Source organism: Aspergillus flavus, chromosome 6 (genome assembly GCF_009017415.1).
Source record: "Aspergillus flavus chromosome 6, complete sequence".
Taxonomy (NCBI): Eukaryota; Fungi; Ascomycota; class Eurotiomycetes; order Eurotiales; family Aspergillaceae; genus Aspergillus; species Aspergillus flavus.
In genome coordinates this window covers 361,083-388,088 of record NC_092410.1, presented here as the reverse complement: position 1 = coordinate 388,088, position 27,006 = coordinate 361,083, and the positions used below count along the sequence as shown (strand labels likewise).

At 48.6% G+C, this 27,006-nt stretch overlaps 10 protein-coding genes across 10 annotated transcripts; 6 read left to right on the top strand and 4 right to left on the bottom strand.

The window, feature by feature from the left end:
• Positions 1–22: 22 nt before the first annotated feature.
• On the top strand, positions 23–5,542 carry F9C07_2193846 (uncharacterized protein; the record flags this gene model as incomplete). The annotated part of the gene is made up of 13 exons (XM_071509399.1): positions 23–132; positions 1,498–1,577; positions 1,633–1,894; positions 1,961–2,012; positions 2,085–2,137; positions 2,196–2,264; positions 2,337–2,731; positions 2,783–2,856; positions 2,972–3,004; positions 3,063–3,154; positions 3,221–3,906; positions 3,963–4,742; positions 4,830–5,542. The coding sequence occupies 12 exons, from the start codon at positions 23–25 to the stop codon at positions 4,373–4,375; spliced, it is 2,319 nt and encodes a 772-aa protein (XP_071367627.1). The 3' UTR covers positions 4,376–4,742; positions 4,830–5,542.
• Positions 5,543–5,845: 303 nt separating this feature from the next.
• On the top strand, positions 5,846–8,016 carry F9C07_2285761 (putative MFS alpha-glucoside transporter). Its single transcript, XM_041294302.2, has 2 exons — positions 5,846–6,466; positions 6,519–8,016. The coding sequence occupies exons 1-2, from the start codon at positions 6,293–6,295 to the stop codon at positions 7,932–7,934; spliced, it is 1,590 nt and encodes a 529-aa protein (XP_041149649.1). The 5' UTR covers positions 5,846–6,292; the 3' UTR covers positions 7,935–8,016.
• Positions 8,017–8,272: 256 nt separating this feature from the next.
• F9C07_2285760 (putative TfdA family oxidoreductase) lies at positions 8,273–10,130 on the top strand. Its single transcript, XM_071510779.1, has 4 exons — positions 8,273–8,657; positions 8,752–9,241; positions 9,297–9,602; positions 9,657–10,130. Exons 1-4 carry the CDS (start codon positions 8,405–8,407, stop codon positions 9,811–9,813), a joined length of 1,206 nt encoding a protein of 401 aa, XP_071367626.1. The 5' UTR covers positions 8,273–8,404; the 3' UTR covers positions 9,814–10,130.
• Positions 10,131–10,277: 147 nt separating this feature from the next.
• On the top strand, positions 10,278–12,633 carry F9C07_2285759 (putative MFS multidrug transporter). The gene is made up of 8 exons (XM_041286995.2): positions 10,278–10,833; positions 10,887–10,964; positions 11,018–11,449; positions 11,503–11,652; positions 11,702–12,010; positions 12,061–12,155; positions 12,209–12,286; positions 12,350–12,633. Exons 1-8 carry the CDS (start codon positions 10,308–10,310, stop codon positions 12,362–12,364), a joined length of 1,683 nt encoding a protein of 560 aa, XP_041149650.2. The 5' UTR covers positions 10,278–10,307; the 3' UTR covers positions 12,365–12,633.
• F9C07_2285758 (uncharacterized protein) lies at positions 12,634–14,042 on the bottom strand. Its single transcript, XM_041294312.2, has 3 exons — positions 13,813–14,042; positions 13,162–13,741; positions 12,634–13,105 (listed from the first exon to the last, which is right to left on the bottom strand). Exons 1-3 carry the CDS (start codon positions 13,904–13,906, stop codon positions 12,670–12,672), a joined length of 1,110 nt encoding a protein of 369 aa, XP_041149651.1. The 5' UTR covers positions 13,907–14,042; the 3' UTR covers positions 12,634–12,669.
• A 2,117-nt stretch (positions 14,043–16,159) lies between these two features.
• Positions 16,160–17,344, top strand: F9C07_7984 (GTPases-translation elongation factor; the record flags this gene model as incomplete). The annotated part of the gene is made up of 1 exon (XM_041286996.2): positions 16,160–17,344. The coding sequence occupies one exon, from the start codon at positions 16,160–16,162 to the stop codon at positions 17,342–17,344; it is 1,185 nt and encodes a 394-aa protein (XP_041149652.2).
• Positions 17,345–17,442: 98 nt separating this feature from the next.
• On the bottom strand, positions 17,443–18,681 carry F9C07_1729830 (oxidoreductase). The gene is made up of 3 exons (XM_041287004.2): positions 18,051–18,681; positions 17,648–17,997; positions 17,443–17,586 (listed from the first exon to the last, which is right to left on the bottom strand). The coding sequence occupies exons 1-3, from the start codon at positions 18,499–18,501 to the stop codon at positions 17,542–17,544; spliced, it is 846 nt and encodes a 281-aa protein (XP_041149653.1). The 5' UTR covers positions 18,502–18,681; the 3' UTR covers positions 17,443–17,541.
• A 604-nt stretch (positions 18,682–19,285) lies between these two features.
• On the top strand, positions 19,286–22,508 carry F9C07_2285757 (uncharacterized protein). The gene is made up of 2 exons (XM_041294303.2): positions 19,286–19,844; positions 19,900–22,508. The coding sequence occupies exons 1-2, from the start codon at positions 19,417–19,419 to the stop codon at positions 22,046–22,048; spliced, it is 2,577 nt and encodes an 858-aa protein (XP_041149654.1). The 5' UTR covers positions 19,286–19,416; the 3' UTR covers positions 22,049–22,508.
• F9C07_2285756 (S-adenosyl-L-methionine-dependent methyltransferase) lies at positions 22,509–24,555 on the bottom strand. The gene is made up of 6 exons (XM_041294313.2): positions 23,895–24,555; positions 23,716–23,845; positions 23,530–23,653; positions 23,450–23,471; positions 22,961–23,393; positions 22,509–22,905 (listed from the first exon to the last, which is right to left on the bottom strand). The coding sequence occupies exons 1-6, from the start codon at positions 24,048–24,050 to the stop codon at positions 22,586–22,588; spliced, it is 1,185 nt and encodes a 394-aa protein (XP_041149655.1). The 5' UTR covers positions 24,051–24,555; the 3' UTR covers positions 22,509–22,585.
• A 280-nt stretch (positions 24,556–24,835) lies between these two features.
• Positions 24,836–26,498, bottom strand: F9C07_2285755 (uncharacterized protein). The gene is made up of 4 exons (XM_041294314.2): positions 26,028–26,498; positions 25,604–25,979; positions 25,426–25,546; positions 24,836–25,369 (listed from the first exon to the last, which is right to left on the bottom strand). The coding sequence occupies exons 1-4, from the start codon at positions 26,217–26,219 to the stop codon at positions 24,934–24,936; spliced, it is 1,125 nt and encodes a 374-aa protein (XP_041149656.1). The 5' UTR covers positions 26,220–26,498; the 3' UTR covers positions 24,836–24,933.
• Positions 26,499–27,006: the final 508 nt, after the last annotated feature.

Below are 27,006 nucleotides of genomic sequence, written 5' to 3'. Positions count from 1 at the left end.
GATTTGACGCGTGCAGTTAAACATGTCCGAGTTGACATTTCGTTACGGGCAGGGTGGAGCTGCAGCCATAACCGTCAACATCTACGATGTGTCCCAATCCACACTCGAGAATGATACCCAGCTAGTCGAAAGGTATCTTTCAACTGTCGTTTTGCTCTTGTGACGTATTCTAGTCTTGATCATATACCACAAGAATTGTCTCCTTGTGAGAAATTACGGCCAAATAACTTTACGAGTGTTGTTGATAACGCAACACATGGTCCTGTCCCTTAGTCTCCCAACGTACTTCCTAGTTCAATAATCCAGCATAGTTTCCGTCACGCAGGTATTCCCAAGGCCATACAAGAACGTGGAAGGGCCAGATCTGATATCAAAAATCAATCATCCAGAAGCCGCAAAAGCTAAACTCGTCGAATGCCAACGTCGATGACCCAGTTACTACAAATGCTACCTGTAAGACTCAGAGAAGGCCAATGTTACCCTGCATCGTAGAGCCAAGTGTGAGAGTCGGTGAATTAGCCAACCAAAATGAGTTTGTGGTATTTGAATCTCTGCACTCGGAAGTAAACGCTTGACGTCCTGATGTCATGGACATGATAGCTCACCATTGGATCGGTCACCAGAGCCTTGATTGTAGAATGTGGGTTCGCTGAAGACAACGTGTTCATTCCTAGGCTTTGTACTCCCTTCTCTTCTCTCCCTTTTTTTTTTTTTTTTTTTTTTTTTTTTTTTTTTTTTTTTTCCTCCGTCCTCCGGTGTTTCATTCAGCTCTCCACTGCAGGGAATATGTAGATCGAATGTCCCTTGCGTCACAGCACCCCAACCATGATAGTGTCACGGTTGCAGTAGAACTTCTACATGAAACGAATAACAGAATCCCAACACTGAGCTTAGTGGTAACTACATTCATTCGTACAGTACCTTCATTTAGTACCTTCATTTCAGTTACTACTATGTTGAGCGCAACCGTGGTAAAAACGGGTATAAGACTTTCTGTTTTCAAGTAAATGTAACATTAACCGGTTTCGTAGAAGGGCTGCACAGCCAATGTTGCTTTCTAGTTGCTTTACGCTGTATGGCTTTCATAATAGAGTATGATAGAGTTTCGAGCACGGATTCTCTCTCGTTCAACCCGGATATATATAATTGACCTGCGCTGAGACCAATCACCGAGTGTAGACTCATCGTAAAACAATCCACGTTTTTGCCTTGACTCGTCTTCAGACTTTATCTCACATCATTGTCACTCTGAATCCACGATGCCCGTCAGTAGAGCCCCGGAGTTCTCGAAGATAGCCATCCAGGACGGTCGCGAAGACGGCTACTGGGTGAGTTCCTTCAAGTTCGCTGAGACCGATAAGGTCCCGGGGGTGGTTGCGTAAGATTTCTCGCCGCAATGCTACTATTGAACGTTTTTGCTGAAACAAAAGCTATACAGGTCGGGCTTGAACTCTGGAAAGATCGAATTTCTGGACAACCCTAGGAACACAAGCGCAGATCCAAATGGTATGGCACTCTCAGGATGTTTAAAAAAGGTAAATACGCTAACCTTGTCATTGTCAAAGTTTGTGATGAATGTAAGCCATACGTGTATCCTAATGACTGTGAATGGAGGATGCTGACTATCCGCAGCATGGACGGTGTATCAGGTGGCTAAGCTAAATACCCCTGTGGCTGTGGTGCCCATGGATATCACACGGAATGGACTGATGGATATTGTGGTCTGCCATGACTTCGGAGACACCATGATCCAAGCCAATATGCAGGGCGGGCATATCAGCTGGTTTGAAAACCCCGGTCGCGATAAGCTTGAGCAGGACGTCAAGTGGACTCAGCATTATATCGGCCGATGGCCTGCAATGCATCGTCTGCAGGCAGGTTATTTCACGCAGAGGTAATGAAGTAGTTGTCTTTTGTGTTATCAAGGCTTAGCCAGAAGTCCCTTCTAACTATTCTCGAGGACATTCCCCGAGCTTATCGGAGCTCCAGTCGTGCACGGCCGGGAAGACAAGGTCGGTAATTACTTGTGCTGGTTGCAAATACATTGATTTTGTATAGCTTACCAAACTCAATGTTCCTCATAGACTACTCCTGTTCCCATCATCCGATTCCAGGCCCCTGAGAAGCCCCTTGACGCGTAAGTTTGGAAACAGCAGTTGCCTTGACTCTCACAAACCGATAATTCTCTGGTATAGCAAGGAATGGCGACGTGATATCGTGGACGACCAGCATTTTACCATCATCCATGAGATTTCTGCTCGAAGGTTCGTGATTATCCTATTCTCCTCGCGTATAGTATTCCCGTGTACATTTGACTGATTACCACGGAATAATAGGGCCAAAGGACCGGCTGGACTCGACTCTCTGCTGGTCTCTTCGAGAGAGGGTGTTTCTTGGCTTTACTACGATGATGGCCGATGGAAACGAGAACAGATTGGAACAGGAGAGCAGAGGCTTCCAGACCAGCTGGATGACTCCATCAGTCCCGGATCGGGAGATCACTGGGGAACCGGTAGCGCAGACATCGGCAAAATTGGTGGTGACACGTTTGCCTATGTTGCAGCTATGGAGCCCTTCCATTCGACGGCCATAACGGTTTATATCAAGGATAACCATCCGATATACGGACGGACGTGGAGGCGCCATGTGCTCGACAAGTATGGAACACCTACTCAGTTGCAGCATTGGGGGGATGGCCCGGGCCATTACATAACCTGTGCCGATGTTGACGGTGTGTATAAAGTAGTTGAGCAGCGAAGATGGTAGAGCTAATCGCGGTCAGGGGATGGTAACGACGAGATCTTGGTTTCTCTGTTCGGACCGCTGAATCGCGACGATGACGGTAAACCTACTGATGTCAGTAGTCCCCTTCCAATGGTGCTTATCCTTTCGTTTACCTTTCTTTGACTTGTGTCATTTTCTCCGTTCCTTCTAATTACTTGTTCTTCGACTCATATTAACCAACCTGCAGCCACCGGAACAATCAGGTCGAAACCCCAACAAGGTAAGTCGTTGCTCTGATCGTTGGTAGTGAACAACAGAATAATAAACTGGAATTTTAGGGTATCTATTGTTACAAGCCCATCGACCTCGAGCATGGCGTGTTTGCCAAGTGGCATATTGCCAAGGAATCGTCGGGAAGGTCGGCTGTTGGGTAAGACAGATCATTGACCACCTTGCGTCGCTTAATTAAGGGGACTGACGATCTTTTACTTGGCAGGGATTTTTGCGGCAATGGTCGCAATGATCTTGTCTCCATCTCCTACAATGTCAAAGATTATTACCGCGAGGCAAACCCACAGGTGGCTTTGTACAAGAATAAAGCCCGCCAGCCACCTCCGCCGAGGGCCCGCATCGTCGGGACTTTGTGGGGGAACGAAGGGATGGTATACCTTCCGGATCCGAAAAAAATGAAGAAAGATGACGATCCTGCCGGTCGAGATTTGATCATGGTTGCCAACTACAACATCCGGGTGGAGGTCCATCCCCCCGGGAGCAAATTCCGTCCCGACAACGAGGAAGGCATTAAGGTACTCTACGGCAGAGTTACCGATATTGATGGGGAATGGAAACCCCTAGGAAATAAAAAATTCCCAAAGAGGTACAGTTTGACTACGAAGGATAAGTATCTATCCGTGAGTGAGACTACCGGAGCCGTCATCCTCCGCCTTAAGCATAACGGTGAACTCAAAAGACAGTGGTGTCCCCAGGAAAAGGTACCCGTCAAGAACTTATTTGACATGAATGATGTGGGGCTGGGTACGTTGGATCTCAAATTCATCCAGGTCAAGGACACCTGGTGGGGAGCAGACTTTGAAGATGCACACTTTTTCAACATGACTGGGTTTCATTTCCGGTTTCTGGAAAATAAGCAGAATATTGCACATATGCAATTTTGGATAGCAGGTACGCGCAGCCAGGCTTCAGCACGACCGCATGCAATCATTGACTGATACAACCAGGCCCAAATGTGGATTGCCGTCTGCATGACCATAGCGACAACTCCTTCAAAGAGCTGCACACATGCTTGTCTCAAGGAAGCTCTGAGCACAACGAAACTTGTCAGGGTGGCATGTGGGCCCCGAAAGAGATATATTATAATGAACCACTCGACGAGATCAAAAGACTCCGAGATAAGTGCAGCCGGGATCGTCATAAAGGTTGCCAAGGAGCCTGTTTGGAGGACTACCTGGAGCACTGTCCACTGCAACCTCTTCAGGAACACGGTCGTATCTGGCATGCTGATCACTATGGACAAACAGTCTACCGGAAGAACAAGACCGTGTCCTATCCTGGTCACACTTGGATTGCTGGTCCTGGTCCCTACGTGGATGTGTGGATGGCATTGGAGTTTGATGGTAAACTTCAGTTGTGAGCTGCCCGAGCGGATCTACTATGGTAGGTCACGGCTCTTGCTCTCTACCCCCGGATTTGGTACTCCTCGACCCCTAATGTACGTCGTTTACTGTCAATTCGAGTATTTAGTCTGATGTGGTTCCTTTCTAATTGGGACTTTGTGTGTCTCCACCTTGCTGTGTTCAACGTAATGGAATTCAATAAGTTCATGAAGTTGCATTCATGGTGGTCAACCAAGGAATGTATGCAGATACATACTGGAGAGAGGCAATCCGAACGACCTTCGTTTAAACCAAATGGGAAGAATGGCTGTGATACTGAATTTAGGACGCCTAGTTTAATGACGATCTTACCCACCCGGCTATGTGCTGCAAGCTTCAGTAATTCTAGGAAAATCCTCTTTCAGCTCAGCGACATATCCAGTGAAGTGGGTCATGTCGTCCTTGCCATAATTCTTTAAATGCCATACATACCCTTTCCGGAAATGAACCTCACTACTGAACTTTGTTTCTTTCTTTGTTCTGCTTTTTTTTTTTTTTTTTCTCTTTTCGATGAGAGGAGACAGTGTGGAGTTGCAAAACGTAGAAGGCCGTAGTCCACTTAAACTTTATGCCATATCCCAAGGTCAAGTCAAATAAAACTCCTTAAGGTTGGCTCCGAAGTGTCAGAGACGGTAGTAAGATGTCAAGACCAATTTGACGTTGTTTACCACCAGCAGACTGACTACCTATCCAGATCGGCTTGGCAGACCCCAACAAAACCCGACTAGGATCAAATCCATCGATCAGTCAACAATTGATATGCAGAATCGATTCCGGACTGTTGATAATATAGATGAAAACAATAATTCTAAAACTAGAAAAATTCCAAACCGGCAGCCCCGAATCCAGGGAGGTCCCGCTAGCCATAGTTTAGAATACTGACATTACTTACGTGCGTGCATGTGGGTCATTCTGCGGCTGAGCTGATCGATTCATTCATAGCGGTCTTACGCGTTGCTGAATGGCATGACAGTGCCGGTTCTCGGCAGAGGCCCAAAGTTAATGCAAAGCAGCCAATCGGAGGCTGGTATCGCTGCAGCGGGCAAGTTTGTCAGGAGTACATCCACCTACTCCGTATACCCTAGTAACTGGGGAATCAGAGTTAGAGTGGTACGGTTAAACCGCTATCCCCGACCCGAACCCGCCCCAAACCCGCGATTCTGCAGGGGGAGTAGAATTGGTAGAAATATGGAGCTTTAAAAATTGGTCTAGGTAAGGTTTTATACTAGACTGGAATAGGCTAGTCGGTATACTAGGTAGGTAAGGTGCAGCTGACTAAGCAGTGCTAACCTATTAGGACTAGGGCTGCGAAACCCCGGGTCGGGTCGACTTCAATCTGCACGGGTTCGGGGCGGGTGCTAAAACCCGACCCGTTAACAACTATAATATAATATTAAATTAAGATTTTTAGTTTTCTACTTTAGAAGAATTTATATAATGATAGTGAAGGAACTAAGCGTTTGGAACGAACTGCCCTTAATGGTAGTATAAAGCTTCTTTCAATCGTTCTTGTCCACTTGCTGTTAAACTATGCATATTAAGGTACAACAAGGGATTACGACGGTTTATATATATCTGACCCGATCAAAGACATACAACCATATACATTCTATCACCACACAAGGAAAAGACCCATGGAAGTCCGCTAGCATACTTCATCATGGACTATCTGATATAAATCACCATGTCTACTCCGTAAACGCAGAGAAACCTTGGCATGAGGACCCGCGGGGAAAATAAATTATGTTATGAATTCGATTGCTATGAGCTGATAGGGTGATTAATCGCGGCCCAACCATTGGATTCCCGAGCGATGCCAAGCCCATGGTCGGTATATATTTTCTCAGGATGGCAAAATGAAGCCCTAACATTCTACCCCTCGTCGACTGAAAATTATGACCAGTAAAGCTGCAGACAAGCAGACCACTCTGGTCCAAACTGTCCCGGCGTCGGCAATCGAGGATGCAGAGCTTTCATTTCTGTTTTCGAAGGATGAGCATAACCAGGACTTTTGGACCGCCATGCGGCTGCACTGGCCCGCGGTGGGGTGGGGTTTATTCATGAATCTGGTGAGAACGTTCCAACAACAGTACCTCCAAAACAATTTGCTCAAGACTATAGGCAACTATTCTTAAGGGGATCGATGGGGGTGTGGTGAAAGGTCTCGTCGGCCTGGATGCATTCAAAGAGACGTATGGCTACAATCACAACGGAACGTACATGATCGCCGCGCGGTGGCTTTCGGCCTTCAACTATGCCAATCTCCTGGGTGCTATCGTGGGCGCCCTCTGCTCTGGAGCCGCCTACAACCGCTTCGGGCCCCGTATCATGATCGCGATGTGTTCGTGCTTGTCCATCGCCTTCATCTTCATCCAGTTTTTCAGCCACACGCCCGCCCAGCTTTTTGTCGGTCAACTCGTCAACGGCGCAGTGATCGCATTCTATCCAATTTGCGCTTCGGCGTACGTCGGCGAAGTGACCCCACTCGTCCTGCGCGGGTTTGCCGCTACCATGACGAACCTGGCGTTTTCCATCGGCTCCCTGATCGCTTCGGGTATCTTGAAGGGGACTCAGTCTATGGAGAGCGAGCTGTCCTACAAAATCCCCATCGCCACTCAGTGGGCATTACCGTGCATCATGCTCTTCCTAGTATCTTTCTGCCCGGACCCACCATATTGGCTATGTCGCAAGGGCCGATACGACGCAGCACGCGCATCCCTACGTCGCCTGGCCACACCCAGCATAGACGTATCGCGAAAGCTAGCACATATTCGAGAGACACTCCGTCTAGAAGAGGAGTTCCAAGGCGACCGGCCCCACTACAGGGAATGCTTCCGCGGGCCCAACTTCCGCCGACTGATGATTTGCGTAATGGCATACAGTATGCAGGCGTTCACCGGCAATGTGTTTTTCATCAACTACGCCGTCCACTTCATGGAACTGGCTGGCCTCGACTCATCCGATGCCTTCTCAATGAACCTCGGTCTGACTGCCATCGGGCTCCTGGGAACTTGCATCTCTTGGTTCTTGCTATCATATGTCGGTCGGCGAACTATGTACCTTTTCGGCTGTTCTTCGCTAGCACTTCTGTTGTTTATAATCGGTGCCGTGGATCTGGCCCCGCGTGAAACAAACACGGTATGGGCGCAATGCGGTCTGATGTTAGTCTGCACATTTGTATATGATCTCAGTCTCGGGCCGTTCTGCTACGTGCTTCTGGCCGAAGTATCCTCCGCTGCTCTGCGAGGGTTCACGATCGCCTTGGCGACGGTAGCCTGCTTCGTGTGGTCGGTGGTCTTCGCGGTCGCTATCCCGTACGCTATGAATGAAGACGAAGCCGACTGGAAGGGGAAGATCGGCTTCCTCTTCTCTGGACTTAGTGTTCTCTGTGTTATATATGTTTACTGGTGTATGCCAGAAACCAAGGGCAGGACCTTTGAGGAGTTGGATATCCTTTTCGAAAGGAAGGTCCCTAGTCGGAAGTTCAAGTATTATAAGATTGATATTGATATTGACGGGCGGAGGCTTGAGGAATAGTCAAGTTTATGCATAATGACTTGAGGAATGAAGTTACGAGTGTTTATTTCTCCGAATATCCGAGACATTCTTAGAGAACTGGGCTTATAGTATGTGATGATATTGTTGCTTAGAAATCCAGGCAACGTAACTAGGGTTAGTGACAGGGAGTGCTCTGGCCATCATGAATGGTTAGGTTTCGATCGAAAACTTGCCCGACCCAATCTTCTTCTCGATGGGGTAAATGCATGCGATCACATCATTTTACTGGTTCCAGAAGTGTCCTACGAAGACTGTGATTGTTTGGGTGCCGCCATAGCAATCTTCGGGCCATATGGCGCAATGATTTGCTGCGCCGTCATTTGATGATGTGATTGTATGCTGCGGGGTATGCAACGTCTTAGATTCGTAGATAAAACACAGTAGAACTACCTCTGTTTGAGTGTTTACTATAGCAAATCTACCGTGAATAAGATCTCCTACACGTAATCATGTCGGTCGCCGTGCAGACTCTCGTTCAGCCTGATATCCAATATCACCCAGACTACGAAAAGTATACGGCGCGAAAGGCGCGCAGACAGGCTACCGAGCAGCTTTCCAAGACCCTACCTGATGGGTTTCCGCAGAAATTAGACTCACCCCTGGTTTGGGAGGGAAAGGACGTCGAGAAGCGGGATGACTGGATCTACAGGTTGAATGATGCGCACAGGGAGGAAATTGATGCGGCGCTGAAGAGCTTTCAGGGTATACCTTACCGTTCCCATCTCATCCAGTAATGCGCTTCATCGAGATCATATACAGGGAGCGCATGGGCAGGAACTATGCTGATTCCCTATAGCCCAGAATTTGAGCCTGGGAAATATTAACCAGGACACATTCCCTTTGCCCACCCTTCGTCCAACCCTGCGATCACTCTCGAATGAAATTCATAACGGCCGGGGATTCTTCGTCCTCCGCGGACTCGATATCGATCGCTACACCCGTGAAGAAAATATCATCATATATGCAGGTGTCTCATCACACATCGGGAATATCCGCGGCCGCCAGGAAGACAGACGGTATACGCCAGGCGGTGGCTCGGTGGTCCTGTCGCATATCAAGGATTTGACGCGCACGAGTGCAGCTAATGCGATCGGCGCACCGTCCAACACGGCAGATAAACAAGTGTTCCACACAGATTCCGGCGATATCATTTCCCTCCTCTGTCTCCACCCCGCAGCCGAAGGAGGCGAAAGTCAAATTTCGAGCAGTTGGTTGGTGTATAACATTCTCGCCAAAGAGAGGCCGGATTTGATCCGTACGTTGTCGGAGCCATGGCCGGTCGATGGGTAAGTCATCGTAGGTTCGTAGGAAATTGTCGGTCGCTAATCCGGGAATCATCAGATTCAATGACCCCGAAAAGCCCTATACCACTCGCCCCCTTCTTTACCACCAGAAGGCAACCGACACCACCCCCGAACGCGTTCTGATCCAATACGCTCGTCGTTATTTCACCGGATTCCTTGCTCAACCACGGTCGACCAATATTCCCCCGATCTCTGAGGCCCAGGCCGAGGCGCTTGACGCGCTTCACTTTCTAGCCGAGGAACACAGCGCCGCATTGGATTTCCAAAAGGGCGACGTCCAGTATATTAACAACCTGAGTATTTTCCACGCGCGGAAGGGATTCCGGGACGAGCCTGACAAGGAGTAAGTGCTTCATTATCTCTTTTTTATAGTTTTATCGTGCTGACAGAAACGCAGACGCCATCTTCTGCGACTTTGGCTGCGCGATCCCGAGAACGCGTGGGCGACACCGGAGCCTCTGCGAGAACGCTGGGAAAACGTATATGGGAACGTCAAGGTGGAGGAACAGATTTTCCCTCTGGAGCCTAAATTGCGAAAGACCGTGGGTAGGTAAGCAGACGATGACGTGGTTTCGGAGACATTTGAGAAATCTCTTTGTTTTTTCCTTTTTCATTCGGCTTTGTGAGTCAACAATTTTGCGGTGGATTGGATTATTAACCATCCGTCTCCGAATTGGAGATGTGGGGAAGTTTTCTCCCCGAATGAGTTTTTCGTATCCTTGTCCGTATCTTGAGCCGCTGTAGCAGAGAAGAGTATTCTATACCACCTACAATAGCAATATACTAAGTTATGAGCAGGAGACAATGCTGTTGATCTATATAGCAGATGTGAGAAGTAGTATAAATCACGACGAACATAGCGAAAACAATGTAGAGGCTCACAAATTCAAATCCGGACGATATACTCCGGACGATAGGGCATACTCCGAACTAAGCGTGCGTCCAAGCTTCTCCAATTTCGCACCAAATTGGGTCATTTTCTCGGAAGGCGCAAAATCTAGACCAGAAATGTAGATCATTATAAATTCAACAGCCCCCAGGCCAGAGTATGACACATTCAGCCCTGGTAGAAACACGATTTCCTACACCTGTAGCCATGGGACTGTCACGCCCCAGTCCTCATTCGAGCTCCGGCGAAACCATCTGTTCTACAGATGTCGACGTCGAACGCAAAGATGCCCTCCCAACACAGGAAATCGAATATCTTTATCTCGAGCTCGAAACGCCGCTACCGACGCCGCAGATCACATTGCCGCCCGGCCCTAACCAGTCCCCCGCGCCAGAATGTCCCGATATGAAGCAATACATTTCCCCGTTTCTCTGGCCCAAATGGAGAAAAACGATGATGACCTGGATTTCGTGCGGTGTGACTGCCCTCGCTGGTTATTCGGCAGGTGAAGTTAGTCCGGCCTCGACGGAGCTAACAGCGAAATGGGGCATAAGTGGTGTGGTATACAATTTGAGTATCACCATCTTTTGTATAGGGTTTGCCTTGGCACCCATGGTTTTGGCTCCGTTTTCGGAGCTCAATGGAAGACGGCCGATTTTCGTTGTTAGTGGTGTCGTTTTCACAGGTATGTAATCTCGAATGAACTATGTCGGACTGATTCTAACCTACCTTATGTAGCATGTATTCTCGCTTGTGGTGGAACGCATCTGTTTGCGGGACTGCTCGTAGCGAGATTCTTCCAAGGCGTTGGCGCGTGTATGTTGCTCCTTATATACTGTTAATTTTCATTATTTTGCTAATAAATGCAGCGACATTCTCAACCATGGTTGGTGGTGTCATCAGTGACATTTACCATGCGGAGGATCGCAACACTCCCATGGCTCTTTTCTCGGGTGCTGCACTGTTCGGTACTGGTCTTGCGCCATTATTGTGCAGCGTAATCGTCTATCATACTACATGGCGCTGGATCTACTACTCGCATGCGATCGTGTCGGCTGTCTTCGTTGTTATCATCTTCTTTTTCTTCAAAGAAACCCGTGGCAGCGTCATTCTTAGTCGCAAAGCGCAAGCACTGAACAAATACTACGAGGCGCTTGAAGATGCAGGTCATTTCGGCGTAATTATGGCGGATGAGTCTGGAGAGAAGCAGCTTACAAAACGAATCCGTTGGAAGGTCAAGAGCGATGAGCAACGAGCGTCTCTTGGACAAATGATCTCCATCTCCCTCTATCGGCCTTTTCGTATGTTCTGCCCTGGAAACCATCCACGAATACTTAAAGCTGACTATTGCCAGACATGCTTTTCACTGAACCGGTGGTTTTCTTCTTCTCCCTTTGGGCGGCTTTCAGCTGGGCCGTGCTGTATCTCCAGTTCGGCTCCGTCCCGTTAATCTTCCAGACGAACCATGGTTTCAACGTTGAACAATCAGGCGCTGTTTTCACATGTAGGTTACTCTTGCCTCATGCTGTTCAGAACAAAACTAACCCGATCAGCAATGTGTGTCGCCGTGATCATCGCCACCCTCATCAGTATCTACCAGGAAAGAGTCGTCAGCCGATTCGTGAAGCTTCCCAACACCCCAGAGAAACGTCTCTATTTCGCCTGTGTCCAGGCAGTGCTCATGCCCGCCGGCCTGTTCTGGTTCGGGTGGTCCTCGTATCCGTCTGTGCATTGGATCGCTCCGGCTTTGGCTGTCGGCTGTGCCACCATGGGCATCTTGTCCATTTATTTGGCGGTCTTTAACTATCTGGCTGATACGTATCATCGTTTTGCCAGTTCGGCGATTGCCGCACAGTCTTGCTGTAAGTACCATGTAGTATAGTGATAAGATACTATCTAACACAGTGTCCAGGTCGTAATCTCTTGGGTGGTGTCTTCCCCCTCGTGACCCATGCTTTGTTCACAAACCTGGGATATCCTGCTGCTTCTAGCTTGTTGGGTGGAATTGTAAGTTTATCCGAGCTTTGTGTTAATTCAGAACGTTGAGCTAATGTTTCTAGGGAGCCGCCCTGACACTTGTACCATGGGTCCTATCCTTCTATGGGGCCAAGATTAGAGCGAAGAGCAAGCTTGCCAGCGTAAGTGTTGATTTGCCCTGTTCTTATCTCTTATTCTTCTCCTAGATTATTAACAATCAACAGGAACTTGCGCATTGATTTTTGCATTAACTTGTTAAAAGTAACGTCTCATGACCGACTAATGTCTCATGAGCCAATTTCGGGATTTAATTGCATTGGGATAAAGAGCACATAGACAAAGACGTTCTTGATACCAGCTTGTATTTAGCATCATATACCCTTATTTTAAGCGTTTCTGGTATTTCTAGTGGATGAGGGATTAATGAAAATAATGGGGTTTAATATGGGGCAGTACCAGTCATCAATATCAATATAAGTGAGAAATCTAAAAGTTTAAATTCTATATAATAAACACACATCGCTTCATTTCAAATACACTACAATCAATCACTCATCCCCACCGGAGCCTCCCCCGCCGCCAAATTACACTGTCTAAACAGCCTCACCTCATCATCCCCAAACGCCCCCACCACCGAGTGCAACACACCCCGATTATGGAACAAGACGAGATCACCCTCTTCCCAATCATGCACGTAGACATGCTTCGGGCTGATCGCTGGCCGCTGTAACCGGTAGACAATCTCCCGGACACGGGCTAGATCATCAATAACGGATCCATCTTTCTGATGGATCTTCCGTACAGCGGAGGGGTGGATCTGTAGCGCTGGTTTTCCTGTAACAGGGTTCTTCCAAACCATGGGCAGGATCATGATCTTTGATTGGTCGATAGGCGGCAGCTCGGATTCGGATAATTCAAGACCTTCGGAGTAGAGGCCTAGTCCTGTTGGGAGGGAACGGGCAGGACTCATCCAGATGTATCTATATCTTGTTAGCTTATATCTGACCACCAATGTAGAGATCGAGAATGGGCATACGGATGAGGCGCATATTCAACCCTACTCCCCAAGACAAACTCCTTATCTTCATCAGACAACATCTCAAACATCCTCTCCCCATTAACAAAAGCTGTCGTTCCAAGAGGCACATCCAACGTCTCATCTGAGCCATCGTCATACCGAAGCGTCTGTCGTCGACCCTTTGGTACCTTCACCGCCAGTAACGTCGTCACCTTCGGTGGATAATACTCGTACAGCGCAGCATCAATATGCCATCTATAAAACCGAGTGAAATCATAATCCTCCTCCGGAGGGATGGCATCGCGGTGGAAGGTCTTGTGATGGGGATGTTTCAATTGGAAGTTGGATAGACCTTCGTAAGAGTCGATGGAGCCATGACCGATTATTTGCACCTGGGGTTGGTGCGGCACGGTCTTCAGGTCTGGGTGTAGGATGCTTCGCTTTGCGTCGATTGTTTTGCCGTGGCCGTATTGAGTGGATGAGGGGTCGAAGCGTTGGGTGAGGTGGTATTGGGCTTTGGGGGTGAGGTGGTGTTGATTTTTGAAAATTACTACTTGGTGGTTGTAGAGGGCGGAATGGATTGTGGAGAATGTTTCGTCTGGAGATTATGAGTTTCTTGTTAAAGTACATGAAATGGATGGAAGGATGGAAGGGCTAGAAGGGTTATACCAGTGATATTCTCGAGATCGACGTTGTCAATGACAGCGCCGAAGTTAATGTCGGATCCCGCTGGGGGAGTGAGTGGTTGAACAGTTGCTGGCATGATGATTCTGTATATGCGCTAAAGCAGTCCAAATTCATCGGATTGAAGCTGAGATGTCAACACGGACCACCACTTATACTCGCCGACACTCTCGGAGGCGGACAATCCCGGTCCACGGGCCATGCCGATTCCACACCTTATCAGTGATAAGCATAATTGTTATCGGATCTTATCGCGCCTTGTGTTATCGTTATCATTGCCGAGGTTGGACGAAAGGAAGGATTTCATTTGTTCTATAATGGGGTAATGGATACGAGATAATTAAACAATACCCTAAATGATGTATTCTTGCAAAATTGGGGTTCAATGCCAGTCTCTATAGCCTGTGCTCTCCAACAGAAAATCCCAACCATCACAGTAAGCTATGTAAACCCTTTCAACTTAGATCGTGTGTCAGTCCGCGGGTGTTAACTTATATCTCTTCGCCGATGTGTACCACTTTAAATGTGTCTCTGTAAACAGCAATTGTATGTCTGCAAAGCTAGACTCGGACGCATAATCAAGCTTCCCAATAACCCTCTGCTGGATTTTTGCACGTCTCTCCGATACACGCTCCATCAGTTGGTTATGCAAACGAGAGGTATTGTTTGTGGCAATTTGAAGGGCCGTTTCCTTCCCTGCGCACAGCACTCGACGATTACGAGCCCAGAGTATCAAAATACGTCGATCAGCTTTTCCAAGTAATTCATAAAAATGCCGGGAAGCCGAGAAATATCACCCAGTAGTTCACATATTTTTCCTTCGACGACATGATCGATCTTTCCTTCGGGAAATCATCTAACATGCTGGTCAATGGCAAGGAATCCTACGTCCTGGAAACCATCCGCACAGACATGGGTAGAATTGCTTATTTCAGTCACTTGGCTTAGCTTTTCCCGTTTAGAAAGAGACTCCCATTATTGAACAGCAACTTTCGCCGTTTTTGGAAATGGGTGGCTGACCAGATCTCGGAGAGGGCAAAGGTAGAGCTTGTCAATGACGAACTCCATTTGCTACGTGTACTGACTGTCCTACGACAGTGTGAACCCGAACGACCCGACGTCTTTTCTCGGATCCTCAACGCTTATCGCCAGGGACCACAGTCGTACTAAGCCACTCTTAATCTACACCGAGATGCTCATCTTATAGTCGTGGCAGGAAGGTATGTAGCGCCACGCCAACCATGTTTCAAAGACATATGGCCAAATTGAAGGCTTTATTTATCGGCCGAATGGCTAAAGCAAATTAGTGACACGGTAGCTTCGACACTCATCAACGTGTTCTGCCATCTAGCTTGTATTCCATCGATCACTAGAGAGCTTCAATCTCGCCTAGACGCACTCCCAGATCTAGAATCTGACTGGCTGGCCTGCAGATTGGCGATAAGTTTATTCCTGGGAACGTTGTTGTACAGGTCCAGATGTACACTGTGTATCGCGGTTAGTGATTGAAATAAAATACCCTCGTAATGGTATACCTGAACAATATTAATTCGTTCCCACCCCGACAATAGACAACCGCGTATTCGAGCACCCAGATGAATTCATTCCCGAACGATGAACAACTCGTCTGGAGCTTGTAAAGGATCGCTCTGCTTTTTTCCATTCAGCTCAGGTAATTCTCATTACCCTTCCCAGTTCACATAAATCCCCCTGTTAACGTTCGACAAGGACCCTACGCATGTGTTGGGAAACGCCTCGCTTTGATGGAACTGCGGCGTGTCATCACCGTGATACTCCGTGATTATTATATTGCTTTAGCACCAGGACAATCGGCCAAAGCCTTTTGTGAGGGACAGATGGACACTTTTACGCTGGTGGCGCCGTCGCTGGAACTGGTGTTTACGAAGAGGGATCACGCCTGATGCAACTAAAGCTAGTCCTGGTAGACCGCATGGGTATATTCTGAGGGCTCACCAATAATTAGCAGTATAATTCTGGGCAACGAGAACAATCCTGATCAAGTTTGACACAAGTACAAGTATATGACCGAATTCCTGGACCGTTGGTTTGGGTTGAACATGGCGAACTGAGTCGAGAGTCGGGACAATGGCAATTTCTAGTGCAACCACCTATCTGGATTGTAGGAGACGAACGCAATAAAGTAGGCGAGGTATTTAACGCCAAAAATGGCTTCCTAGGATATTTTGATACAACCCTATAAACAATCTCGCAACGCTAAACTGCTTGTAGGCTAGTTGGTGGGGGATCGACACTTGCCCATCTCTACTGTGGCTCCCTCTTCCCTCCCCTAGCCTTAGATGAATATAAACACATGACCGCTCTACATATTCAACCATATATTGCTGAGATGCCCTCCCCTGGCAAGCCCCTTATCAACGTTGGTACAATTGGTCATACTGATCATGGCAAGACAACCCTGACGGCTGCCATCACCGCCAAATTCGGCACCACCTGCATGGCCGACGACCAGACCGACAACACGCTCAAGGAGATAGCCCATGTCGAGTACGAGACCAAGGCTCGCCGATATAGACACATTGACTGGGCTGATCAAGCCGAATACACCAAAAACATGCTCAGCGGCGCAGCGCAGATGGACGGCGTGATCCTGGTCGTGTCGGCCGAGGACGGCCTGATGCCACAGACACGCGAGCAGATTCTGGTAGCGCGGCAAGCGGGAGTGTCGTACATCCTCGCATTCATAAACAAGTGTGACATGGTCGATGACACGGATCAGCTCGAGCTAGTAGAGCTAGAAGTGCGCGACCTGCTCAACAGTCACGGCTTCCAGGGCGACAACATGCCGATCATCAAGGACTCGGCGAGACAGGCGCTGGAAGGGGGGTTGGACGAGAGCGATCTGGGTGAGCGCGCCATCGTACACCTGGTGGAGGCCTTGGACGCGTACATCCCGGTGTCCGTGCCTGCGGTGGATCGCCCGTTTTTGATGCCGGTGGAGGACGTGTTCTCAGTCGCGGGTCGCGGCACAATAGTCACAGGTAGAGTGGAGCGCGGCATGATCCGGGTCGGCGACGATGTTGAAATCGTGGGCTTCGGCGCAGTGGTCCGGACGACGTGCAAAGGCGTGGAAATATTCCGCAAGTCCTTGGACCAAGGCCGGGTAGGGGAGACCGTGGGTGTCTTGCTACGTGCTATCAGGCCTGAGGATGTCATTCGCGGTCATGTGCTGGCCAAGCCGGCCCAGATCAGGATGTGCACGGATTTCACGGCGCATATGTACGTGCTGCGCAAGGAAGAGGGCGGTCGCCACACGCCGTTCTTCAATCACTATCAGGCGCAGTTCTTAATCCGCATGACGGAGATGACGGGCTCGATTATGTTGCCGGAGGGTATGGTAATGATAGTGCCAGGTGATAGCCCGTCTATCACGGTCAAATTGATCGCGCCAACCGCCATGGAGGAAGGCCTGCGCTTCACCATCCGTGAGAGTGGGAGGACAGTAGCCAGTGGTGTCATTACCTCTATCCTCGAGTAGATGTCTCCATCTAAGAATGCGCAGGTAACGCGTGCCAGGCCTCAAAGTGGACATGATCTTTCAGTTGTTCGCAGGTAGCTCGAGTCTCACGTCTACACTATTGTGTCACTCTAAGAGCACAACCTTCTGTATTATAAAAAAAGTAAAAATAAAAATCAAACCACACATTCCCCAAAACATGACATTTACGCGCCTCTTCAACCCAAGTTATCCAAACCTGAACCAGGGAATGTCAAACGATCCTAAACATCCAGAGGTAAGCACAGTCGACCCCAAGTCACGGAACAAAGGGCACCAACTTACCATTAGCCAAGTCGGAAGAATGGTGTACATTATCCTTCCAATGGTTGCCATCGTTCCCCTCCAAATCACACCAGTCGCTCCACCGAGCACATCATCCGCAACCCTTTTGGCAAATTCGGCCGGGGCCATAGCTCCTTGGATCAATTTTCCATTAGCAATACCCACCATCTGTTTCGAGGCTGCTTTATATATGGAGTCGGGAGGGAGCGAGATTTCCTCTACAGGCCTGAAGATATTAGTTTGTACTGTCCCCGCAGTTACAGTGACGACTTTAACGCCAAAGGGGGCCAATTCCTGGCGGATAGTGTGTGTGTAAGCATCCACGGCTGCCTTGGAAGCGTTATAGAAACCTATCCGCATCAGCAAGATCAAATCCAAGAATGCGAATAAAGCAGAGACGAACTCAACCAAGGGGAACGGAAGAAGGCAGCAAGAGATGCCACATTGACGATTGTTCCTTTGGTTGCGAGGATCAAGGGCGAGAAGGCTTGCGTGACAGCAACCACGCCCCACAAATTGACATCGAACAATCTCTTGGCATCTTCAATGCTCGTATCCAAGGCTGGCAGGACGAGACTCTGACCTGAGTTGTTGATCAAATAGTTCAATTTGCCGCCTGTCTTGGCGGTCACGACCTCAACGGCAGATTCAATGCTCTTTGGGTCGGTCACGTCTAGTTCCAGGAGAGTAATGTTGGGTAGTTTCTCCAGGTGGGCCATCTTAGATGTCGATCGCGCCGTCGCGAAAACATGTAGTCCGCGTTCGTGGAATGTTTCGGCCAATGCGGAGCCGATTCCACCTGCACTACATCCGGTGATGAGGACCGACGGAAGGAAGCTTGTCTCAGTCGTCATTTTGGCTGATTTATGAAAGGTCAAGGTGATGTTCAGAATATCTCAGAGATGAAACAGGGGGCTCAAGTCCACTGAGGCTGACATGAATAAGCGCTAAGGGTTTAATTTGACATATGTAGATCGATCCCGTGACTAGATTGAGACCCACAGCAGACCATTTTCACGATCTTAATACTCGAAGCAGTGTATGAATCTGTAACCTCTATATTCAATTAGTGATGCTTCCTTATAATGGTCTAGAGTTGTCGCAATGTTTCCCTCCAAGGAGCAACTACCTTTGCCGCAAGTGCCCAGATACAGCAAACAATATATAATCCAACCGTTGATCCAAACATACATAGTTTACCTTATGACTAATTCTTGCTTCCAGTAACAACATTTGCAGAGACAAAGGACATGTCCAATTCACCTATATCTGGGGTTGTAACGAAGTGTTATATCTGAAGTGCTAGATCTAGCATATCGTGCATATAGCAGCAGTATGGGCCCGCTTCTGGGAGACGATAAGAAAAGAGCACGTTGTGCGTGGCCTTTGGCACAGAGTCTGTGGCCTTTTCACTCAGCAAAGCTGGCAGAACTTTGCTAGACCTAATTTGCTCTAGCCCCTGGGGGCAAAAGGTCTGCGTCCAAACATACAAACTAGACAGGCGCGTACAACTGGTACGCGAAAGGCTGCGAGTGGCTGTGCGAGTGCTGCTCGGCCAATGACACGCCCTCCGCGATACACAGCACATACTGCGGCCAGTCTTGCGCAGCCTTGTGCTCAGCAAGGCACAAACCTGGCCATTGAGTTAAGCCCGTCGCTGTAGAACAGCAAAAGCAAGAATTAATTTTAAATAAAAATAATAAACCTCTTCCGTTCTCCATTTACCACCAACCCAACATTCAGCCCGGCCTGGAAGAAACGCATACAGAATGGAACCTCTTAGTGCCCTTGGTCTAGCTACCGCTGTGATTCAGATTACCCAGTTCACCGGTCAACTGATACGTGGAACGAGCCATGCTTCTCAAGCCGCCGATGGCCTGCTGCTAACCAACGCGAATATCAAAGATGTCGCGGGAACGCTATTAAGCCTTACGGAACAGCTTGTGTTCCCCCCGTCTTTCGTGACCCTGAGTGGGGAGGAAAGGCTACTTCACGAAATTTGTTTGGAGTGTCGTAAAGTCAGCGAGAGTGTCCTTGATCGGCTGGGGAAACTCCAGCGACAGCAGCCCCTTAACCGATGGGACCAAGTGCGCCAAACGTTTGGCCAACTTCTGGGTCAGGGGGAAACGAACGCGCTTGCAACTAAACTCAGTAACATCAGAGAGCAGCTGAATACGGCACTGCTGATCTGTCTCCGGTAAGTGACCCAAACCCGTTCCCATGTTGGAATAGGAGACCTAACAATTAGACAGGAATCAGCTTTCTGAAGTTTTCTCAAGGCAGACAGACCCCGGCGCCCTACGATTCCTATCACAGATTCAGCAGGTATGGAATGCTGGCAAACCGTGGTACTCCGAGCTTCTTTTGGCCATTCACCGCAACGATTGGGATGCCCATAACCAACATGATCTCATAGACTTTGCTGCTGCCCTTGATAATGGAACAGAGGGGGACAGGGAATCGGACTTTTGCGTAGCCATTCTTACACTACTTAAGTTTCGAGGGCTCCCTGACCGGCATGAGGCAATCCCCGTCGCCCACAAGAACACATTCGAATGGACTTTTCACAATCAGGCGGAGTTTCCTAAATGGTTACTGCGAGGACAAAATGAAATCCCTTTCTGGATCACTGGGAAGCCAGGGTCGGGAAAGTCAACACTCATGAAGTTCTTGTACAATGAACCGCGAACACGAGGATACCTCAAAAGATGGGCCGGCTCCCAGCCTCTTATCATGGGTGGGTTCTTTTTCTGGAATTCTGGAACTGTCAATCAAATGTCACAAAGGGGCCTTCTCCAGTCGCTGTTGTTTCAGGTACTGCATGAACATCGTCAATATATACGACAAGTGTTTTCTGAGAGATGGCAGAGATACAACCATCTACGTCGAGGCTTACATGACTGGACTATTGCCGAGTTACAACAGGCGCTTGAAATGATCATCTCCGAGGAGCTGTTTCGATTTGCGTTCTTCCTCGACGGCCTGGACGAGTTTGACGGAAACCCCCAGGTTCTAGTTGAGTTCGTGGGACGCATTGCCGAAAAGGATAACGTTAAACTCTGTGTTGCTAGCCGTCCATGGAATCTCTTTCAGGATGCATTCGAGCAATCTCCGAGTCTTCGACTGGAACAACTAACGTACGGCGATATTCGGCTCTATGTTTCTGAGCGCTGTCGGCAGAACCGACGGTTCGTTAACCTCCTGCAGCGTGAACCGGATAGAGCGCGTGACCTTGAGACCGCCGTGGTCGATAAGGCCTCCGGCGTTTTTCTCTGGGTGTACTTAGTCGTGGGGTCGCTTCTCGCGGGGATCCAGAACGGTGACAGCATAGCAGATCTTCGCAAGAGGCTGGCTGCCTTGCCATCAGATCTGGAGCAACTTTTTGAGAAGTTACTGAATACTGTAGATGCGTTCTATTTTGAATCTCTGTGCCACCTGATGCAACTAGTCAGACATGCATACCAGCCATTGAACTTACTGACATTCTACTATACCGACGAGGCCGTGGAGAATGCACTCACAGATCCTATTCGACCCCTGGGCCCCGACCAGGTAATCGATTTCCACGAGGAGGCGCGGCGTCGTCTCAACAGCCGGTCTAAGGGCCTTCTTGAGGCTCCGTCTTCACCCAAGGGCACAATCCAATACCTTCACCGCACTGCGAAGGATTTCCTGCACTCCCCCAAGGTATGGGTTCGCATCACAGCCGGCAGCAACGCCCGCTTCGACGCCAACTATACCCTGGCTTCGGCTTATCTCCGCCACCTCAAGACCCTGAAATCGAGTAGAATGGGAACAGAAGAGTTCTGGATACCAGCGATCGGATGCCTAGAGCACTCTGTGCGAGCCATGTTACAAAGTGCAACAGGTGAACAACACAACCAGGTCCTTTTGTTGATGGAGCTAGACAGGTCCTCGCGGGCAATTTGGACAGCCACAACACCCGGAGATCAGTGTGCGCTGAATGGGCGCGTTCCACGTCGTGCAGAGAGATGGCCTTGCACGCTAGGGATCGACTACACATTCGACGCACTCTGCGTGCGGTTGAAGATCCTTCCCTTCGTCCGATATCAGCTCGAGCAGAATCACCCAGGCCAAGCTGCGTATGTTGCCTTGCTCCTTGCGGCACTGGGGTGTACCCCTCTTCCACCACATTTTGCCGCCGCACATACCCTGCTTGAGGTTCGCACTCAAGACCCGGACACTGTAGCTCTTATCCTAAGCTCCTGTCCAAACCCAGACTGGATACGCGATATACTGTGTGAATTCAAGAAGAATTGCAATAATAAAGAGCTACAAGCTGTGGTCTCAGCATACTTACGGAACACCCCAAAAGTTGATTCTCGATTAGGCCCGAAAGCGTGGGTCCAAGGCTTTACGAAAAAACGAGGCATGATGTAAATAATCCAGCTTCGACATTCACGTACGAAAGGCACTGCGCTACGCCTGTGAAATGGGTGCCCGGCCTGTCACCGCTGTGAGGATACCCAGAAAGCTGGGATATGTAGACAAAGAAAGTCATGACATGGCAGTGCATTAATCAAGGTTATCTGTCGCCTGTACGGCCAATCGTATTCGAGATGATAAGCATTGCTAACACACGGCGATCATCGGATCAAATAGGTATGTGCCGTTAATAGATTCACACATTTGGGTGGCTTTGGTCCTCGTCGTACTGATCACAAGTGTCTCGACTGATGTCTATGTAACCCTGTCAGCTTGGTAGCTATCCAGATGGGCAGGTAGATTATCGCCAAACGCATGGCGTGCAATTATAGTCCTCGCTTTGACAAATTGGATAGGAACCGCGTGTATTTTGGTTTGTTAGTGTCTTATATAGTCGAATAGCAGTACCATGGGAAGAGGTGTAAAAGCCTTTTGAGGAGGTTAAATTGTCTAACTATATGGTCAAGCTCTCATAGCAAAACAGTAAACCAACTACTTCCGCTGGACCCGAGTCTCCAGGACCGACTCATTTCCCCTTACTGAATGCCATATTTTCACGAGTTCTAGGCCAACAGTACGGAACAGGCTTTCCCACTGAGAAACTGTACGCTCCAACCCGGCAGTGTGAAGCCACATGAGAATGTCCATTTCTGCAGCCCTAAGTTCCGCCCCAGTGTCCGGCAGGACATAATCATCAATCAATAAGGTCGAATACTCAGGGTCCATAGCTTCAACAATCCGCGATAGGATTTGGGTGCTCTTGGCATCAGACCAGTTATGCAGCACATCGCGGAGGAAATATGCACGAGCTCCTATGAATCTGGCTTCAGCCACGGAATCGTCGTATCAGTGGACTTTCTTACATACCTTTCACCGGCTGCGGAGTAAAGAAGTCGTATTCCATCGGCTCAATGCCATCGGGCAATTTCTCAATGCGTTGAAGAGTTAACGGCAGGTCCTGAAGCACAAGACGACCGGGAATATCCGGGTGTCTCTCTTTAAAGCGGATCAGCTCCTGGCCTGGCCCTCCGCCAACATCAACCATTAAGGTAGCGTTGGGATCTTGATGGGCATCGGAAAACTTCTCCGCAGCGGGATATATCTCGAACCATTGGGGCAAATTGGCCACTCGGCGTGATGCCATGTAGTCATCAAATGCCTGCTTCTGCTCAGGGTTCTTCTCTAATAGCCCGAAGATGACATCGGTGCCATGTGCATATTTGAACAGGGTAATTGCTCCGGGCTCATCGACGAATTGCTGGATGCCGGGACCTCTCATGTACTCGACAAGTCTACCACCCTACAGCGATTCAGTAAACCCATTCATGTCAAACAGTGGTTCAACCATATACATACCATTCCAAAGTCCAAATCAAAACTGCAACGGTTAGTCTCATAAGCCAACGGCGGATATCTGGAGATCAAGGCTCACATACTGATGCTTCTCAGCAGCTATAGATCCGGGCAAAATCTTGAAATGTGTTTTCTCATTGGCGGCGTAGGTCTCATTACCCACCTCATCACAGAGACCAATGGCTGTCAGGACGCGCATGACACGCACTGAACAAGTATAAGTCTGATCGGTCCCATCACTGCGAAATAGACCTAGTTTCTGATCTTACCTATAAGCAATAGATTCTCTCCAGTCTTGCTTGCAATCTCAGACGCAGTGATAGGCGCGCCATCTCGGGCTGCGATAATATGAAGAAATTGTTTCTCGATGGCGACACGTATCGAGATATTCTGCATGATCTGCACAGGGTCAGCGGAAATGTGGCGATTTGGCTTGCGCAGCACATACCTGGAAATTGAACCGAGAGGTCGTCTCTACGGGTGTTTCTACCGCTAGCTGTAACTGACGGATTGCTCTCAAAAGTTCGCCATGTGCATTCTCGTCGCCTGCTGCCTCGGCTGCTACAAGTCTCTGGACTTCAGCAAGTTCCCTGGATACTGCCATTATGGAATTTTATTGTGTTAATTGGGGTCTACAACAAAAGAATTGGGAAGGAGGAGAGAGTGCGGGGCGGATACGAGAACCGAAGTGAATTGCACTGCGGATTATAGGTCCAGCTTATATCACCCGTTGGCCTTCTATACGTCCCAGCTTCACTCCGTTCACACCAAGTACCATGGCGCTATGACGATATTAAGTGAGGTAATCCGGCCAATCCATCCTTTGCTTCGCCTCAAATGGGGTCCGAGTTCGGGTGACAGCTTAGCTAACCAGACTTCCGGATTAGAATAAAACGAAAGGAGATTCCGTAGTTCGTGACTATCATACCATTAAGTTATATTAAGTAGACGCGGGATGGGCGAGGTTCCATTGGGAAATGAGACTATTGCACAGTGGTGGGTAACCGGCACGAGTAATTCATATATCTCGAGTGGGGCTGGGTTATCAGACCCTTGTTCCAATGCTACCATTCATATAGTAGCGACAGGGTCTACTGAGACGTGCTGAGATCTTCGTTGTGTGACTCAAATTGCACATTATTTCATTGGTTATTCTCTTTCCTTCCTGCATATCCCTGCACAGCCGGAAAAAAAGTGCATTTGGAGCCTTACAGAAGTATCCTACCACGTAGTCGAAGCCGTGATTTTCTTAAGTGGCGTCCCTGAATCCCAATAATAGCAAGGGTTTATTCTGTATTTATCGAGTACGGAGTGAGCTGATTAGCTGCAAGGGAATAGACGTCATGCAATGAATAATCATCGAACGTTGTCTAGATTTAGAAGATCGCGCGATTCAAAACTCGCTGCATTCAGCCTTTTTATTCCTATGGATTGGTTTGCGTATCACTTATACATATTTTAAACACATCTAATTCTGAAGATCAATACTAACATCTCTCCGACTCAACGCTGGTATGCCTCGTCATCAAAATTTGTCTTCCTGACTGTTGCTGCCCAAAAGTACAATCGCCATTTTCTCCACGTTGTAGATATGAATCCGTTTTCGCATAGGTAGAAACAGGCGTCACATAAGTGCTATGTGACCTATCATCGAGCTGCATCCAAGACTCACGGTTGTTGCGGCCACTACACAGGTAATCGGAAGGATTGGTACGGCTTCGAGAATGACCATATCCGGCGGCACTTTTGATATCCTGTGTGAAACGCACGAAGAACGGGCGGAGGACTGGGATCGATCCAAATATGATAATAAACCACATTTCTGTGAGCACCCATGTGTTAAGCTTGTAGATCCCGTACGTCAGGTCATCGTGGGTAATGGAGGCGATTGCGATTGTTTTGTTGATACCGGCGATACCAGCTCTGGATACCTGTTAGTTTGAACAAGACAGAGAGAGAATGTTGAGATTATATCATACATGAGCCCTCCACTCATAATCAGACATAGTCCAATCTTAGTAGAAAGTTTCATTTGTTGCAGTCGGCCGATGATGTACACCGGATAAAAAGCAAGAAAAAGGTCAGCTGCTGCTCCGATGCCTAAACAACGATTGATCAATTTGAGTTGCGTGAACAATTTCTTTCTCGTTTACATACTGCCTTGTAGAAACCCGACCTGCGAACATATGAGGACTCGATCACACGTTCCCGCGATAGCTGGATTCCATAGCTTTTCTGTCGGATCGCATTGCTTTAAAATCAGGGCGACCTCGATCACGTTAATGATGCCTTGTACCGCGCCAACAGTATAGAGCACTATCCGTCCGATGCTGCTTGTGCGGCCCTGAAGGGATAAGAGGAATGCGATGACAGCGATCCGCGATATAACGAGGCAGAGGATGGCCACGATTTGTGCCATCCAACTCCACAGATTCGTTTGAACGATATTGTGCGCCGATAACAAACTTTGATGATCCCCAAGGCCATACATTACACTCACAGTCATGAAGCTTTGCGCACACAAAGCAAATGCCTTAACTCGATCAGCACTCTTTCGGCTCTAACATACATGGGACCATACCAGTGCAATGACAACCCAAATAAAGTCCCATCGTAAACCAAAAATACCGAATCCTGTTTGACCAGGCGGACAGAGGGAGGCAGTCTTCGCTCGTAATGCGAGTAAGACCAATGCGAGGCCTGCCTCAGCCCAGGTTACTCCGAGCACGAGTGACCCTTTCCCCCCGTGCTCTGGACCTGGTGGCTCTGTCATTGAAAGATGCGGCAGGTCCTTGACCCACGACAGGAAAAGAATACATGTACCAGTGTGCTATGCGCCACCTTTAAACAGAGTTCGTTGTCCCTGAGGGCACACAAGTTTATCTATGAGACTCGGTACTGCTCGAATGCTTTCCTGGATTATAGTGTGTAATTTGCTTTGTGTCTTCCCGAACAAGGATCATACATCGGTCTCGACCGGAGGCATCAATAGTAAAGCTCTAATAAAGATTACGTAGGACGTGCACTCCCAGATAAATGAATACGATGGCGTTTTACCCACCCGACATTTTACTAGAGCCAGCCGCTGGTTTCTTTGTTCGGCTTAGGGTTTGGCGCGGACCCATGCTTAGCACCTGCACCATCCCTGTCAGTCTAATATCCGACATTTATTAACACTTCATGTGAAAACGAAGAGGGAAAAACCAAAGAGACAAGGATGGAGGAGAATAGCAACTCCCCACTGCCCTTCCTGTACCCCTGCTTGTTACCTTCCCCGCCGGTGAAAGGTCACAGGTGCATGGCCGTTGTGCCGGGCGTAGAGGCCACGTCTGGCACCGTCAAGTTTTATCCTTGTCTAGGGATCGCCGCAGTACGGCTCGACTATTTAAATTGGAACTCACCGACACTGACTCGTGTTACGCACAGAATGGCGTGTTTTTTCCCAATGTTGCAAATGATAGACGGGGCTGCCTTGGATTGGTTTACTGCGGCCCAGGGATCATCTTGCGCCGCGTATCGCTAGACGAAGCGAAGCTGCCCTTGCAAACTTGAATTCTTTG